Source organism: Thermobia domestica, chromosome 7 (genome assembly GCF_964235325.1).
Source record: "Thermobia domestica chromosome 7, izTheDome1.hap1.1, whole genome shotgun sequence".
NCBI classification, from domain to species: Eukaryota; Metazoa; Arthropoda; class Insecta; order Zygentoma; family Lepismatidae; genus Thermobia; species Thermobia domestica.
In genome coordinates, this window is record NC_137460.1 from 236,858,392 (window position 1) to 236,878,257 (window position 19,866).

General features: G+C 35.9%; 1 protein-coding gene across 6 annotated transcripts in view; it reads right to left on the bottom strand.

The window, feature by feature from the left end:
- WASp (WASP actin nucleation promoting factor) overlaps positions 1-19,866 on the bottom strand; it is a 65,249-nt gene that overhangs the window by 19,531 nt on the left and 25,852 nt on the right. For 5 of the 6 annotated variants that reach the window (XM_081766015.1, XM_081766010.1, XM_081766012.1 and 2 more), the window contains exons 5-9: positions 11,788-12,077; positions 7,653-8,025; positions 6,148-6,332; positions 366-455; positions 132-221 (exon numbers count right to left, since the gene is read on the bottom strand). In XM_081766015.1, coding sequence (XP_081622141.1) covers positions 132-221; positions 366-455; positions 6,148-6,332; positions 7,653-8,025; positions 11,788-12,077 — 1,028 coding nt within the window. The remainder of the gene's footprint in view (positions 1-131; positions 222-365; positions 456-6,147; positions 6,333-7,652; positions 8,026-11,787; positions 12,078-19,866) is intronic. The other variant, XM_081766016.1, reaches the window with a different exon arrangement.

Sequence of the window (19,866 nt, forward strand, 5' to 3'; positions counted from 1 at the left end):
ATATTGAGATTTTCATTTGTGAACAACTTTTTCCACGGCGATTTTAAGGTATTTTGATCTGTTTCCACTATTGTGGATAACTCTAATTATTAAACTGTATACCTGATATAATTTGTTACCAAATTACTTACCGAACGCAGCTCTACTCCCTGCCTAATCTGGTCCAAAAGCACTCCTCTTGTATCACTGCCATCAATTGATTTCTTATCCGGTTCCACATGCTACAATATAAAGTCTACATTACTTTTCTGTTACCCCCGATTTTCATTTGTGAACAACTTTTTCCACGGCGATTTTAAGATAGTTTGATCTGTTTCCACTATTGTGGATAACTCATGCATATAATTTTTTACTAAATTACTTACCGAACGCAGCTCCACTCCCTGCCTAATCTGGTCCAAAAGCTCTCCTCTTGTATCATTGCCACCAATTGATTTCTTATCCGGCTCTACGTGCTACAACATAAAGTCTACATTACTTTTCTGTTACAGATAAGCAGTAAAATATACATATATATAAATGGCTTCCTATTAGTTAAAAACAAGTGATAGTTTCGCAATGTGAAACTACAGTAGACTTCCAAACTACGATGATACATCGAAACAAGAAGCGATATATGGATTACTTCAAGTTTCAATAGAGAGAGAAAAGGTGGAAATGGAAATATTGTTATTGGGTAGCTAAATTCGTAACAAACAAACAAAAAATCTCACTATCTCTTACTACTTTTGCTTTGTAGAGATTCTACATTGGGAGCAAAAGTGGTTCAAACTCCCATTTTCGGTTTCAACAGAAGGATAAGTACGGAGATAAAACTCGCACTCACTTATAATATGCACTAGGAAATTATAGGGGTGTGTTTAGTTGATCTTATCAAAATGTGTCAAATAGTATACTGTATTAAAACTAATTTGGGGACGCTAAATCTATACATACTTTAAAAAAAAAAAAAAAATCAGTCTCGATTACCATTTTTGCTTTATGGGAATCCGATATTGAAATAAGAACTACAGTAAAACCTGTCAACATGGCCACCTGCTTATCTTGGCTTGGTTCATCTTGAACCTGCATTTTTCCATGAGACATTCATTACTTATTACTCTGTAAGTTGGCTACCTACCTATCTTGGAAGTTGGCCACATTGAAGCAATGTTTACACAATGATGATAATGATAATTTTACCTGCGTATCTTTGCCACGCAAAATACCATTTTGTTATTTTTCTTAATTCGTTTGTATTCCCATATGAGAGGCAGATGTTCTGTATTTGTAACTGGAGACAAAGAAGCATGGATTCCTTCGATTTGTTCTTGCAGGTCAATGGCCAGAACCTACCTTGACAAAGGGGTGAAGAATGATGTGAAATAAGAAAAAACATGTACAGAAATTCACAAAATGGTTGTACGTATTTGTTTACCCTGTCTGTTTTGGTAAAAACCATTAGCTATATCGCCTCCTTTCATTAATGGGGAGCTTTAGTAATTCCGGAAAATTCTCAAGGTTGAAGCTAACCGTCTCAATTGTCAACTATTGGCACCTGACGGTTTGTCGAAAGGCAGCGGAGGTTTTGAGATATGAATTCCCTTAAGATTTTCTCAGAACATCTTTTGCTCCGAGGGAAACACTTGTAGCTCATCAACAAGAGGTAGTAATTAAACATACTGCAGTAATTTTTCTAGTACTGTATTGTTATTGTTGTGATTACTCTCTATATACATTATTTAAAAGTAGCTGACGTACCACTGCTTATTAAAATTTTACAATCAAGTAATACTAGAAATCCTATTCCAAAAATACACCAACCACGCTTATTTTCCGTAAGCTGGTCACTTTCCAATGGAACCGATGGTGGCCAACATTGATAGGTTTCACTGTACTAATCTGTACAATTTCCGCTTTCAATACAGGAATAAAGGCGGAAATGAAATCTATCTTCGGAAAACTAAATACATATAAAAGAAAGAAAAAAATGTTTCCATGTATCTCTTACAGTTTTTATTCTGGAGATCTCGTAATGAAACCGGAAGTTATTAAATCGGTTTTAATAGAGATATGATGGCAAAGATGAAATCAACTTTTGGGGGTGGTGAATCCATATATAAAAAAAAGGTTTACTGGAATCAATACTTAAACTAGAAGTGTAGCAGATTCTCTTCACTTCTACTTCAGCAAACGACAGAAGCTATGATGAATTCACATGCACAGGGTGAACGAACAGTATGTAACAGTATGCAGAACAGAGCTGTGTTGAGGTTATACACAATCAAAAGTGATAAAGTTCTTCTCGGGCAATCAGCCAGGTGAAAACTGGTGGATAGGCCAACGTTTCGAGAGCTGTCATCGTTCTCATCATCAGGGCAATGAGAACGATGACAGCTCTCGAAACGTTGGCCTATCCACCAGTTTTCACCTGGCTGATTGCCCGAGAAGAACTTTATCATATACGCCTCCAGGAAAGCTTCAAATCTTACTACAATCAAAAGTGTTTACTATGACTATGGTGTTTGTGTTCTATTATATTAAATTTTTAAAACTAACTTTGGATGATATTTAGTCTTCTCCAATCTTGCAGATATAAGATTTACAGTGTGTTACTTACTTTACAAATATAGCTGAGCTAGGGACAGCTAGCGAAGGGAGTTACCCTTGTACTTTTACCTTTATCACAATTTAGACAAAAACAAGGTACTCGGTTCTGGACCCATGAAAGGAGTTGGGGGAGATACTAAATGCCATCCCTAACTTTACTTAAATGTAATCTAACATAACGTAAATTTCATATAACTGTATATGTAATCTCAAAATAAATGTTATCATTTACTGTCGACCTATCTTTTGGTTTACCCTATAGAAACGTTTCTTGTAATCTACTACCGTTGTTGCTCTATGCCGATCAATATTGAAATCGAAATGTGATTTATTCTTAGAACGTTGATTTCCATATCTAAATCTTCCTCGCCACCTCTTACCGTTTTTATCGATATTTAAACCGGAAGTTGGACTTCTATTCCACTTCCAGTTTGAGCTCCCTCGTGGCTAAGCGGTTGGCGTATGCGCCTTTGGCGTGGGAGACCCGGGTTCGATTCCCGGCGGGAGCTCATGTGGTTTGGATTCCACGTTAATCAGTAGGTCCACGTCTCATATAGCCTCGCTGCTGAAAGGGACGCTAAACTAAAAAAAATCAACTCCACTTCCAGTTTCACTAAAGGGATAAAGAAGAAGACTGAACCTATTCTTGGGACATGGAATCCGTATTAAGAAATCAATTATCGCTATCTAGCATATAGCTTAATTTTTTAATGGACAGAGAGAGAGTAACAAAAAAATGTTTTAAACCGGACAGGAGAGGACGTTTTCTTCATACCGCTATAGAAGGAATGAAAAAAAGAAAGAAAAAAAAACAGGAAGACGAAGAGTACAACTGATCGATGATTTGAAAAATAAAAGAAAATATTGGGACTTAAAAGAGGAAGGTGAATGAGAAACGTGAGAGGAACATTTCTATGCCCAAACCTAAATTAAATAAATAAATAAATAAAAATTCATTAGTCCCAGGACCTGGCAACAGGCAGAATTATAGACGAACGGACACCTCATTCTTAATGTATAGCATACTTTGGAAGTCTACAAAGAAAATCTAGAGATAAAACAATTATTTCATATAAATAACGATGAAGTGCAATCATATTCGGAAAAAAAAAAAAAAAAAAAAAAGTGTAACTACGTTGAAATTCCTGCATTATACCATTGCGTATGCAAAGGAATTTCTTCCTTTCTCTCTCTTGAAATAGATTTAGAAGAATAATCATTTAACAATGAAGAATCTGTAAAAATATTTTAAATAATTTGTCACTATCACGAACATTAAAGATCATATCTTGAATGTTAGAAGCAAACTACATGTAAATACCTTAGTACAAATTTTTTACAATATTTTTTTTTATTTCATATGTGAATATATATATATATATATATATATATATATATATATATATATATATATATTTTTTTTTTTATTTATATACTGTTTCTGTTAGGTCGAAGTTACAATACAAGTATTAAATGTGGAGCTTATCCGTATTTCATGCAAGTTCTACAATGCACTGCACAAATCCCAGACATAGTTCTGATCCCATTTTCAACCAGTCAACGAATTTACTAACATACATATACTGCAGCATGCTGTAGAGTCGATACTGACTCAACAACAGCGTTCCTACCTACAAATGTCTAACCTTTATATAGAGGGTTATTGGTCTATATTTTAAGTATTTTTCAAAACGTTGGGGAGGGAGGAAATCGAATTTACTATTAATCGTACTGAAAGATTATTATTTTTAAGGAATAATATAATGCCATATTACAACGATGAAAACAACTAACCTTGTTAGATATTGGTGTTTATTTAGAAAATGTATCTGTGAAGTGTAATTACAATTTGCCATAACCGTTTCCTTCTTTATCCATAGAACATTCTAGTCCCTTCAATTTCTTAACTCGTCCATATTACATCCTCCATCAAACTAGTATAAATCGAAATTATCTGTAGCACTTTAAATTTAGAACAATAACAAGGTTAGTATACTTTCATTAAGTACGAGGCGTATTCAGAAAGTAAGTTTCCGTTGAGCAGTAAACAGAAAGAAGACACAGTTACCTTGAAGTATTTCTTGTTACAGACTTTTCAACATATTCAGCAACGCAATTCAGACACTTGTAATACCATGGGATCATCTTTTTTATTTCGACGATGAAAAAAAATGGAACCAGTGTTCTAGTCTCTAGTGTTTTGTAGTTGTTAGCGCAGGCAATTCTCTGAACATCGACAGTGTTCATGATACGGTGAAAAGCGGGCGGCCATCTCTCGTGTGGCAGAGGACCTTGTGTATCTGATGAGGCAGCGCATTCTGGAGAACAGTCGCTTTACGATAACCGAACTCGCCAGCAGCCAGTTCCCACAGATTTCCTGAACTCTGTTGCACGAAATTGTAACGACACACCTGGGTTTCAAGAAATTGTGTGGAAAATGGTGCCGAAACAACTGACACTCGACCACAAAACAAAGGAACTGGAAAACTGGTTTAAGCACCAGGTGGCTGATTTTTACGGAAAAGATTAACACAAAAGTTGATCCCACGGTATGACAAGTGTCTGAATTCCAGTGGTATCACCTGTGATGTCTTTGTAGGAAATAAAATGTTTTCAGATCACTGTCTCTTTTTTGCGCTTATCGCCCCAGAGAAACTTATTTTCTGGACGCCTTATATAAAATGTGTTCCTCGCGCACGATTACAAATTAATCATAGTTTGTTCGTAATAAATTTGAAAGAATATGTAAATGTAGATGCGAGAGAAGTTTGTACAAGAAGTCTGGCTCTTAGAGAGCTATAATGGATTCAATATAATTAGTACTAAGAGCGGAGATCATGAGTACATATAGAAGAGTGCTGCACAGTCTCTCCAATTACGTGAGGTTGTGGTTTAGCATACTTATGCATCTAAGAATATATATATGTCTTATCAAATTTCTGCAATTATTATTATTAGTAGGTGATTATTTTGGGGGGGAGGTGGGGTTCAAATTGTCTAAACAAAAAAAGAAAAAGAAAAAAGAAAAAAACAAAGAAATAGCACATTAAACAACTTTGCTAGAAATTAACATATATTAGAAGGTTGGATTTCAAGTTATACAGCAAGTCGAAGTGATGGACCCGATTTCAGAAATGTATTCTGTGAAATCTAATAAACATATGTTATTGTGAGACATGTGTTCTATGTGAGCAGCTTGGGGCGTAACACGGCACACATCAAGCCGATATTCTATCTCGTGCCAAATCTTTTATAGCATACTGTATCAATATCAGCAATTCATTTCATGTTCGCTGGGACTCTTAGCGGTAGAAAGTGGAAATACTGTATGGAAACTATACTTTCAAAGTTAAAGTTTCGAAGCGCATGTCTCGTAATAACATATGTATATTAGATTTCACAGAATACATTTCTGAGATCAAGTCAATCATTTTGATTTGCCCTAAATTATCGGAGACTGGTTTCACCATCTGGAATCAAATCTAACATTCACAATCATTCTATAACTCATAAATCTGTTTCTGTATAAAGTGTTAGGCTATGAATGAAATATCATACCTTCAATGCTTTGCCTTCTCGGATGGCTTCCATGAGCGCAGATCGAGTATCAATGGTTGGTGGTGGTGGACAACCTGGGGGAGGTGGCGGAACATCTAGCGTGGGTGGTGGAGGCGTCGATGGTGGCGGAGGTGGTGGTGGTGGCACATTGGCGTTCATCATTGGTGGCGGGGGAGGCACTGGTGCTGGAAACAAATGACACACAATTAAATAGTACAATGAAAAATATTATAAACAGTGACTTATGAACTATTTATTTCCTGAAGTTAAAATGAACAAACTGAGGTTGCGATAATAGTAATGATCATTATTTCTTGGAGGTACGCAGCAGTGGCAACTTTTGTTGAAAGTTTTTTAAAAGTTGCTATTTTTCTAGCAATTTCTTATATTGTATATATTCTGTATTCCACAATTGAGGAGTTTGATGTAATAAGAGCGTAAGCGAGTTTACGTCCTTTTTGCACCAAACGCATTTGTGGCTTTTGCCATGCTTGTTTAGCCTCCTGGTAACATTTCAATTCAATACCGTAATAAAATGCTGAGGGAGTTACGTGGGGTAACTACACCGTGTGGAGCGTACTTTACGGATGACCGCCATGTTGGATAGGGACAGGCTAGCGACATTTAGTTTCCAAAACTGGTCTTTACACGTGATTATCTTTCAAACGAGGTACACGCGGTGGGGGTTGCTATTCAAAATTTTGTAGTTACCCCCCATAACCCTCTCATGGGAGGGGGGGTTCTCCTTATCAGTATAATGTTGCCCTTTATGTATCTTGAAGGTTACAAAAGTCTTGAAGTTACCTTCTTGGTTTCTTCAGAAGATGGGCCTTAGTGTTATGTGTGGAATGTACTTCGATCGTATTTACGAATGACCGCCATGTTGGATAGGAACACGCTAGCGACATTTAGTTTCCAAAACTGGTCTTTACACGTGATTATCTTTCAAACGAGGTACTACACGGTGGGGGTTGCTATTTAAAATTTTGTATTTACCCGTCATAACCCCCTTAGTTCTCCTTATCAGCATAATGTTGTCCTTTATGTCCCTTGAAGGTTACAAAAGGTTTGATGTTTCTATCTGTCTAGGTTTCTTCAGGAGATGGGCCTTAGTGTTATATATGTTCAAAAATTAGAATAGCACCACTGACTGTACTGCATGACATATTCATTTCCATACATATTCCTCATATATATGACGATCAACTATGGCTCCACTAACACTTTACAAGGGGAAAAAATTAGTAACTGCTTTCTGAACATATTTGTAAAACCCCATTATACTACCATACGTAGTCAACTAGTTTCACCGTGTAGAAACAACACACTAATGCCGTCCTTAAAGCTTCTTCTTTATATACTGCTAGGCTGTGTCAACATAATATTCTATTCATAGAAGCAGCGAGGGAATTATAAATGTCTTACTTTCATATGGACAACCTTCATAACCTTGAGAATATAAAAATAACGGTCAAAAACGAGCATATCAATACTTTAAGCCTTACCTTGTGTAAACTGATTACTGGGTGAATAATCCTGCTGTCGAGCCTGTGGTAGCGATGGCAATGTTCTCGATGGCGGTAGCTGAGGCGGTGACGCTGCAGCGGATGACAAATTGGGAGCTGACGCCACTGGAGGCATTGACGGAGGCGGTGGAGGAGCCCCTGTAGTGCGAACGGGTGGTGGAGGAGGAGGAGGGGCTGTTCTGTTTTGCGCACTGCTCTGCACAGTCCTCGCAGGGACTGGAGGTGGAGCACCAAATGATGGCGTACTATGGATATCCTTTTTCACAGCTTCTATGCCTCCATGGCGGTTGATAAAATCATAAATAAAATTTCTAGTGTCTCGGTCACGAAGTTGGCTTTCAGATACTCCGGCCTGAAAAAGAATATGATTCAATATTACTTTAATATATTAATAAGACATGCTATTTTACTCAGTTATGTTAGATATAAACAAACTTAACACTCGCTCTTCCTTTTAAAATACCTTTATTTGCTATCGTGCGTGGTATGCTTTAGTATACGGGTTGATTACAAAAGGTTTGAAAGAAAGGAAGAAAATGAAATTAAATTAAATCTTAAAGTTGTACGTCCCGCGTTTATGCCAGCTAGGCTAAAGGAGACGGTGATGATGAGAAACGAATAAAATGGTGGAATGAAGAAAGTCGGAGGAAACGGGAGAACCTACGCACATAGTGTCTGTCCACCACAAAGCTCACTTGGCGCGAACTGGAATCGAACCAAGGTCCACATGCACCAGAGGTAAACGCTCTATCACTGAGCCACTGTGGCTCGAAAGAAAGGAAGAAAATGGGCCTTTGTTTCCTACAATGTACCTAAGGATGGAAGAGGAGTGATGTTTACCAAAAAAAAGAGAATGCGTAAAAACTAATATATCTGCTTAAGTATATTCAATGATTCCCTCTCCCTTCTTCTTTCAATGAAATTACTTGTGAGAACCATTACGCTTCTTTTAAATCTGCGCAGAACATTACTTTGTTTTCAAATTTTTGCTTCTTTACATAGTTTTGAAACCAAACGGCTTCTTTCATTATTTGCTAAATGTACACCATAAACCATTTTCACATGTAACATCTAATAATACTTAATTTTATTTTATTTTCAATACTTATCCTTTTAATTTTGTGTAGTTATAAATACAGAATATCAGCAAGACAAAATCATTTGAGATTAAGTAAAAGTTTTGTTCCCTGTCATAGATCAAATACTAAATACTATTAACTGACAATTTTGTATTTAGTTCACTGAAGTCATGAGTAATATAATAAAATAGAATTCAATAATAAATTAAATAAATACATAAATGTTTAATATTTGTACAGGTAATCTAGGATAATCTATTTAGTGTGTCTCGAACAGTGTATTCATTGTTCTTCAAAAAACTATCCTTTATTTGAAGGTATAGAAAAGCGTAGGTATTGGAAAATTATTCAAAACTTTCATGCCATTAAAAAATATGGGGAAAAACTCACCGAGTTGTAAGAACTATTTTACAGATCCTGATATTAATCTGGCGTTATAAAGTACGTTATCAGTGCAATGAAAAAATATGAAGGAATACTAAAATGCAGCATCACGCAACCGAGAAAGATCATATAAAAAATTCAAGAAAACTAGCTGAGTATGAAACGTGTATGAATATGCTCCTATGAGAAATGTATTTGTACTTCGGGCTACTTCATTTCAGCAGTGTGGAATTTAGTCGTATTCTCCCCCTCCTCGTTGGTCTAATGGGTAACGGACGAGCCTTTGGTGCACGAGATCCTGGGTTTAGGTTCTGATGTAAGAACATCGAGCGCTCTACAGTGATTCAGATTCCACGTTAAATTGTAGGCCTCGTTCTATACAGTCTCGCTGTTGACAAAGGACGTGAATGTACACAATCAGCTTTCTCTGTGAGGAAAGAAAGAACTATTTTGACGAAAAAAGCTTACTTTTAATGTATCGTAAAACTGCTATTGTGAATTTTCTACCTTGTCTTTTAAGTCTGTTCTAACGGACTACATCAAGTTTAGCGATGATATCGGAAAAAAAAAATCTATTCTGACACATGTGAAATTATCATTTTTAGTAAGAAAAAATTTCATATATGTAATGAATTATAACCATCTACTTAATAGTATGTAGGTACTCTCTTCGCCCTTCCCTTCAGAACTATCCGATGTAGCAGGGATGTAATGAGATGTAATCGATAAATCGTCTGCTGGTGTGACCAATCAAGTTATGTGTAACGCGGCGAATGTTTTAAAATGTCCCACAGATGCTCAAGTAAGGTGGTTAAGATCTGAGGAGTTCCAGGTCCATAGAAGATGCGGGTTGCTATGGCTGGGTATGTTATGGTCTTGGAAGGTACAGTCCGCAGCAAAAAACCTGCAACATGAGTATGTAAGTTTATTGTGAAACTACGCCTAACAGCACACGGAATCAACATAACGTCTGAGTGTCACGAATCACGCCAGGAGAAACCTCGGCGTCCTCCCCTGCACACTTATTTTGGAGCAAAAGACTTCGTCGTTTCACAATAAACTTAAATGCTCATGTTGCAGGTTTTTTGCTGCGGACTGTACTATCCCCATAGGGAAAAAGTGCAACATTATGGAAAACTCGATGCAAGACTGCCAAGAGAACGTGATACCGGACACCAGTCATGAGTTAATCTACAACCACAAAGGGACCTAGTGACCTACTTCTTGCCAACTACTGTAAACATACCCTACATCATACACACATGAATAAAAGCTCATCAAACAAGCAGACTTTCAACCAGTTTTCTATCGTCCAGTCTCATGTACGTTGGACTGCGAGAGAAGTCAATCAGTTTTTAATAATGAAATAACAAGGCTCCCTCTATGTGGTATGCTCCTTTGTAATTTTTGCTGGGTGAGGGTGAATAAGGATACCTGATTTCGCGCAGATCGAGCTAGTGGATAAAGTTCCTCGTGGAGAAAATATCCAGGAAAATTTTCTGTGGAACCCCTACGAATAACAAGTATGAAATATAGCTCTTACATCATGTGCTGTAGAATGCAGTTTTTCGGCATTTATGAGAATTTTGACAGACGACAGAAAATGGTTCACATCACAGAATCTTTCAAGATAGGTTTTTGAGTAGTGATACTCCAGGAAATGAAGTGATTCCTTCGTTTGTGCTATTCAGTACCGTGAAAGCTACGGGAAAACCAATAATTAAAAAATATTTTCTTTCTCAATATGATTCTAGGAAAATGAATTGATTTTTGTTCTGTAGATTTCAAATATAGTAAAATTTATATATATATATATATATATATATATATATATATATATATATATATATATATATATATATATATCGAGTGTTCTAAAAATGACGCCCACGGATCACAGAACACCATTCTGTAAGCCGAAAATGTTATATGATAGTTTGCCCTGCGGAGCCTCCTTCAGCTGCTATGGACAATCAAAATTTCACAGTGTAACAACATTGCAGATTAACTTGGAGCCATTAGCATTACTCTACGAATACAACAAGCAGTTGAATCGACTGCTACACTCATGAGTAAATCTAGTGTCAATCAATATCGACTTTAGCTGCCATTCTGGAAAGAAAATATATAACTATTTAATAGATTGGTATATCTAACCTATGGTGCTTTATTTGCGACGCTGCCACGTAGTGTACTTTGTGTATTCAGACGAGGACTCGAAAGCTATACAATATTATATATATATCTATCTTTCTTTTCACTTGTAGAATAATATTCTGTGGTCCGTGGGCGCCATTTTTAGAACACCCAAGATATATATATATATATATATATATATATATATATATATATATTAGGTTCATTGTAGTTCTAAACAGAAAAATGCTTACGCTATACCTGATTTCAACTTTCAGTAGCAATTCCAGCTAAGACAAGTTTTATTAATATTTTTATTCCATACAAGATCGGTTAGCTTAAAACTTACTAAAATAGCCTAGTGTTAAAAGATAAGTTTCGAAATGTTCAATAACTAACAAAATCCTTAATTATGATCAATGAAAACCTATAAAATATTAAAATACACTTTTTAAAATCCCACTTTGAACTTTTTTGGAAGTTAAAAATCAGACGCCTAATAATAATATACATACCCTTTCGAAGAACTCTTTGTAATGTGGATCCTCGATATTTTCGACATCAAAGCCTCGATTGGGATCCCATCCAACATGTGAGACATGTCGGAAGCCTGTGGGCAATCCAATGTCTGCTTTGGTGAGTTTACGACGTTCCTTTTCTCGCTTCTTGCCTTTGGCACCCTTGGCGCGGATGTCCGGGGAGGAGACGGCGCTGAGGGAGCCGTTGGGGATGCTCGAGTAGCCTCCCTGTTCGTGCTTCTGTTGATGCTGCTGCTGCTGTTGCTGCATTATCTTCGAACGTCTCTCTACACCAAAAGACAAAAAGACGTATTTCATTATGATTTAATTTCAATCAATCCTTGTAAACCTTCATTAGAACTATAGTTATCAAATATATACAGGACATATAGTACTAACTGTTAGAAGTATGTGCACTATCACTGGTAAAAAACTAAGGGGGAGATCACCACTAGACGAGAAACAACATGCAACGATAATGTTCTATGTATTTCAATTTTTAGGGCAAAAAGTGCTTACAAATGTTGCATTAGCCAGAAAAGAAAGAAAAAGAAATGTAACTTAAAATGTCCTGTAATATTTATTTGTTTGTTTTTATTTCTAGTCTTCATGCTGACATTTGTTATTTACTTGTCGCTATGACAAGAAATCAATACCGATTTTGGTTACTACGGAAATGGTACAGTTGCTATGTACTTGTTCATTCTTTATAATTAACATACAACTAATCGGAACGTCGAACTATAAAGACGTATGCCATTTAGTTGCTATGTAAATTGCAAATATATAAAATATAATAAGTTTTAAATCAACTCTATTTAGTGTGTGTTCATTTACGCACCCGGCGGGAGTTCATGTGGTTCGGATTCCACGTTAATCAGTCGGTCCACGTCTCATATAGCCTCGCTGCTGGACGGGACGTTAAACTCAAAATCAACTCAACTCAACTTATTTACGCAGTGAAGAATGCATAACATCTAAAGGAAGTGTTCCTAAAGAAACATTTGATGTATTAATTGCTACAAAAATCCAGTCGACGAACTGAGGTCAGAGTTAACGTTATAAACAACAATCTGCTACATGACAATGCATTTTTAACATATGTTTTCAGGTTAAGGAAGAGCTATGAGAATATGGGATGAAAATAAATGTTAGAAAGACAAAAGCCATGATGATTGGAACGAAGGGGTTCCGGGGTCAAATATAGAAATAGCAAGGGAGTTATCGATACCTGAGTAGTATTATTAATGATGATATGAAGTGAGAACGTGAAATAAAAGCAAGAATATGAATGGCAAAAGAAGCCTTATGAGGAAAGAAAACAGTTTTATGGGAGCTTGAATAAAGAGTTGACAAAAACTCATAAAATGCTTCGCGTACAGTATTGTTCTATATGGGTCAGAAACATGGACATTACGCAACTGAATTAACACCCAGCAACGATGGGTGCTTACATCTAGTATATATATATATATAGGCTGTTAATGAACTATACCAACAAACTGCACGAAATGGTTCTTCACATCAAAATAAGACAAAAACGCATACGGACCTGTGAAAAAAGTGCAGTTTCAGAGCTAGGGCTGTTTCAGATCATGAAATGCTAAATTTCAACAAGCGCAATTTCAAATTCGACAAACCGTGAAGTGGCACTCCATTATCAGCGTAGAGAAAGTCATATATAGGCAATCCAAAAAAAAAAAAAAAAAAAAAAAAAAAAAAATGCATATTTCATCAATATGCAATGTGTAAACAGGGATGCCCTACAGGATATAATTCCTAGACATGCTCAAGAGAATTCTCAGAATATACTCTGGTTTCAAGGTGCATCCAAATTAGGTATAAGGTAAACCTTGACAGCACTGAACACAGAATGCTTCGGCGGGAAGTCAGAAGTGTTAGGGACTGCCAACTCCACGGTTCCTCGTGTTCGGAATAACATGTGATGTATCGCAGCAGAGATACGGGATCCCACTCACCAGAGTAAGCGCTCTACAACTAAGCCACCGCCTCCCCCTCGCTGACTGATACATATAACTAACTATCCACACATGGATATTACTCATACATTTTCACTAACTCCTTTTATCGCAACATTCCACCAAATTATACCTGCACTTCAAATATCATATTTCCAAACACTTAAAAAGATATCTACTATTATGCCTTAAATAGGCAACTATCATTCAACTTTATACATAATTTAGATACATCACTTGTTAAAATAAACACTATCATCTGCGCATTAATTTTATAACCATTTTCACCTATTCAATGAAGAGTTAGCGAAAACATTAATAGTATATGTTATTTATAGTGCTATGTGTTCCTTTACATGCTCGCGTTGGTATGCTTTTACCTCAAATACGAGTTTCATATGTATAAAAACTTCAAAACTACTATACATGATAGTATGATATTTAAAAAAGATTAGCAACTACGAGGGCCACTATTTATATTTTGAGCCTAACAATGAAACAACAGTAATTTGTCATTGAAAATTGATTTATTGTTTTTCGAAATATTCTCTTTTATGATCAATACACTTTTGCATTTGTTCGAACCATTTGTCAAAGTACTTTTTCCAATCTTCTTGAGACACCTCCATAATATTGTTTTTAAACACATCAACGGCTTTTTCCGCCGACGAAAATCGTTGTCCACGCAATTTATTCTTGACATTCAGAAACAAGAAGACGACATTGGGTGCCAAATCAGGACTGTACAGCGGATGACCCATCAATTCGATTTTTTGTGTTCAAATAGTCGGTTGTTAGACGAGATATGTGAGAGCTCGCATTGTCTTGATGAAGAATGATCCGACGGTACTTGTTTGTTTTCCGTGTTTGACCGAAGACCTCCGGCAAACAAATTGTTGCGTATCATTTAGAGCTGACTGTTTTACGTTTCTCTAAAGGCACAGTTGACACATGACCAGTTTTCCCGAAAAAACCGGCAACCATTTGTTTCGATGTGCTTCGAGCGCGAACAACTTTTGTTGGATTTGGTTCATCTTGAAACACCCATACAGTCGACGGCTGTTTACGTTCTGGCTCATATGCATATACATCCATGATTCGTCACCTGTTGCAATCTTATATACATCTTTTGAAGCATCGCCATTGTGTTTATTGAGCATTTGTGTGCACCAATCGACGCGAGCTTCTTTTTGAGTTTTTGTCAAATTATGTGGGATCCAACGATAACAAACCTTTCTCACAGCTAAATGATCATGTAATATTTTATATATGCTGGTGGAACTAATGCCTAGGGTTGCCTCAATCTCACAGTAAGTCACATGACGATCTTGCAGTATTAGGTTTTGCACAGCATCAATGTTTTCTTGAATAACAACTGATTTTGGACGATCTTCGCGAATTTCGTCAGTGAGGGAATGGCGGCCACGAGTAAAATTGTTATATCAGAGTTTCACAGTAGCAAAGGATGGGGCTTCATCGCCAAATGTGGAAGTAAGTTGATCGATGCACTCTTATCTTGATAAGCCACATCGAAAATCGTAATAAATCATCACACGAAAATTTTCACGAGTTAATTCCATTTTTCTGTTGTCACGCAATCTTCAAGTCAACGTAAACAACACAAATAAAGCTACTGACAAAACATTTAAAGTACGTTATGGTCAAAAATCTCAAACGTTTCTATGCAAACAAAAATAGTGCCTAACTACAATCAGTGTTGCCAAAGCTGAAAATATAAATAGTGGCCCTCGTAAACATGTACGTTCCCAAAACAAAAATAGACGGTAAAGTTCAACGAAAGTGTTCCTATGTTTCTAAAGGCAGCTACTACACATTACAAAATAAAATGTGTAAAAAAACAAAAAAATAAAAAAATACAAAGAGCTACCAAAAGAAGTTTATTTTGCAGTATCCAACCAGATAGCACGCTATAAGAAAAAGCATGCCATCCAACCTATACTGCATTTTTAAAACCAAAATACCAAAATATAATCACCCAAATGTGAGAATGAAAAACAAACAATTCAAAAAACAAACAAACAAAAAGAAATACAAGTTAATTAAAATAAACTCAAAAAAACTTATTGCTGCTCTTACACATTTGATACACTTTTCTGTTGATTCGATACACGACTTTTGTTTTTTTTTTATTTTCAAATCGTCTGGAGTTAGAAACATTACTACATGGAACAAAACACATGTAAAATTTCGGTATCTTGTTTGGTATCTTCCGAAGTTCAACCGTCGCGTTAGTTTTGATCTCCTCTACGTTGGCGAAACGGAAAAGGCCCATATTTAGCTTTGTGAACAGCCAAATATACGATGATGCTAAACTGTTTTTACGGCTATCAAAGTCTGTTAAGGAGATTTCCTCCCAATTTGGATATGAACATGATGTTTGCGCGTTGCTTGATTTGTGAAATAACACTAACTGATCACTACACACTCCTTCGTTCTACTACATTATTCATATATTGCCTCTTATGACGTGTTAATCCTTGTCAAATTTATAATTAGGAAACCTAACAACTGTGCTGTACAAGATTCATTGGGACTGCATCATAAATCCCAAAACTACAACATTTCGGGAACTTTCTGATTGTCCCTCGTTAGTTTATTTTGAGTTTAACGTCCCTTTCAGCAGCGAGGCTATATGAGACAAGACCTACTGATTAACGTGGAATCCGAAGCACATGAGCTCCCGCCGGGAATCGAACTTGGGACTCCCACGATAACGGCTTAGGACTGCCCCTCGTGTATATATATATATATATATAGGTTGGTAGGTAACTCCACGGACAAACTTTGGGAGGTGATTCCTTATATGAAATGAAAGAAAAAAGTTCTAATAAACATGGGACGAAAAACGTCTCCTTTCAGAGTTATAAACCGCCGGAAATTCGAAAATTCACGTTTCGAAACGCTCTGTCTTAGAAACTACAGGACCGATCCCAAGCGGTTTAAGGAATTACAAAGGAACTAGTATGCGAACTATCTAAATATCCATGTTTTACCATCCTCCGTTATCGGCGAAACGAACTGTAAAAAGAAAAATGAGGTATAGGGATACTCCTTTAAGTACTAATAACGCGTTCGTTTCGCCGATAACGGAGGATGGTAAAACATGGATATTTAGATAGTTCGTATACTAGTTCCTGTGTAATTCCTTAAACCGCTTGTTATAGATCCTATAGTTTCTAAGGCAGGGCGTTTCGAAACATGATTTTTCGAATATTCGGCGGTTCATAACTCTGAAATGAGACGTTTTTCGACCTATGTTTATAAGAACTTTTTTTCTTTCATTTCATATAAGGAATCACCTCCCAAAGTTTGTCGGTGGAGTTACCTACCACTCTATATATATATATATATATATATATATATATATATATATATATATATATAGTGCGTTAATATTATAGAGGATGTTAAAGAACTATACCGACAAACTACAAGATGTGATTCCTCACAACAAAATAAGAGAAAAAGTTCATGTGAACCTGCTGGGGAAGAAATTTCAATTCGCGCTATTTCGAATTCGAGAAACCGAGGAGTGGTGATCCCTACCAGCGTAAAGGAAGTCATACATACGCAATCCTAAAATGCATATTTCATAAATGTGCAATTGGTGTGCAAGGGATTCTCTACAACGGTAGTCATTCAAAATAATAGAAGATATATTAAACGATCAGAATTAGTTGAAATTTTAAACCTACGAATGAATGATGCATACTTACATTTTTATTTTTGTTACTCATTACAGTTGCTTGCAGTAGGATTTATCAAGAATTACTTGGTATTATTCACAATATAATGAAACAAGAAATAAATTACGAACGCCTTTTGCCGCTTCGCTGAAAGAATTATTGTTTTAAGGGTCCGGCTTACAAAGGAACTTGGATGTATGTGCAGCAAAATATATAATTAACGTATATCGGTTCTTCAAATTTTGATTTAGTTTCTGTTCTGTTAAATTTTAACATATGGTAAGATCACTGTGTCATGAAGTTAGTAATGAGTTCTTTAATCATTTTGGAAACAAAAAATGGGTTTCCTCTCTATAACAAATGGATAGGATGAGTCACATGTTACCACAAAACAGCACGATGTTAATCATTACTGCTCGCACTCTACTGATTTCGATGGGATTTTGATAAAGAACTCCATGCTTTTGGCTCCAAGGAAGGACGCCCAAGAAGGGAATGTCATGGGATACTCAAATTGGGAATGAAACAATTAACAACTCAAATAAAACAGATGGTTAGTCACCGTCCTTTGTTCATAGTTGATATTGCCTTTACTTTAATTTTTTTTAGTCATTCTAGATACAAAATATCCAACATGTACCCTTTTAAATTATAGTGCCTATTTTTAAGTACTAGGGTAGTACCTTCATTATTCGATTCAAAAAGTATCAATAAAGCTTTCTACTTCGGTTTTTTTATTTTATTTATTTTTTTAATTGTAGAACATGTTACGTATGGTTTCACACCTTTCTATGTCGAGACATAGGGTGTGATGACGTAACTTTTAATAAACATATTTTTTATTATGCTTGTTTTTATTATTTTTTGGCGGGCTTACTTTTGCACCTGGAAGAATTGAGTGTACCCCGTAGTATTATTTAATTTTTTCAGATCTCTGCATTAAAACAGCGGGGTCCAGAGGAGGATACCTTTTTTCGCAATTTTCCCACCTCAGATACATGATGGAGATACGTGAATGGTACCATTTGGAAGTCTGTTCTATTCTAAAGAGAATGATTTACGAACCATGATCCTAGGATGAATAGGGTTGTCTCAGGAATTTTTTATATTACATCCGGATCTTTTGGAGTAATCTGGGGGATTATGGGGCTCATTGGTAAATATTTTTCCCGCCCTTATTACTCGAGATAGATGCTTGAAATTTAGTACACCCCTTACTATTTGTTAGTTGGTTTTGTGATCTGTGCGTTAACACGGGGGGGGGGGGGGGGGGTCAGAGCAACTCAAAATTGGAAAATCAAATTCAGAGAAAATTTCGATTTTACTCAAAATTTTCCGCCTCAGGGCCAGGGCCATGATAGGGAAATATATATGGTACCGTTTGAAAGGCTGATCTAAAGAGAATGAGGTACGAACCATGATCCTAGGATAAACAGGGATGATGCTGTAGCTGCTTGGATGAAAGTCTATAATTTACCTTAAAAAAAAAAAAAAAAAAAAAGACTTAAAATTACTATATTTACCTATATAGTAGCTATGTTTGGATCGTACACCGCACAAGCAAAAGAATTACAGTACGAATACAATAATCCTATCGTTCAATTTCCAACCAAGCTGTGACAAAAATGTACGGAAAATGCGTCAAATCTACGGGGAATTTATAATGAACTAGGCTCATTTTTTTGGACTATGACTCTGAAAGCCAGTCTAGCTTTTTGTCACCAGAAGAGAACCAGTACAATTGGAACATATTTTAAATACACGAATATTGTTGAAACTCTTTTCTATCTAGCAAACTTTTAAGAGGAACATTTTCGCATTTATATTCTACATTACTTGGAAGTGTGAAGTGAAATGGTATTAACCTAAAAATACATTTTAAAAGATATTTTTATTCTAGTTATGGAATTTTACAGAAAAAAAAAAAAAAAAAACTTTCATTGTGTAATGTTTAGCAGCGCAGCGAAATAATACACGAAGAGGAAGAGAGCATGAGAAACCTTAAAAAGGATATGTTAAATTTAATATATGCATGTTAAGATGTCTTTTGTCCCTTTTAAATAATGCAATCTAGCACAGAAATTTACACGAACAAAACTTTATCAAGGATTCCTTAAAAATAATAATAATTAAAAAAAACTTTCGATAGAAAAGTATTGGACTAAACATGATTTACAACTTTAACACTACTACTAAACCATCATCTGCTTTGAAGTCCTATTTAACTCATAAAAGGACAGACGACATGCATCAAATAAGGTCGAAGAAGAGAAAACAATGTCACACCACACATGCAAGTGTGTAAGCATACACGGTGAGACTTAAAAAAAAAAAAAAAAAAAAAAAAGTAATCGAAAGTGCAACCATGAAATGCTATGAATAATTTATTT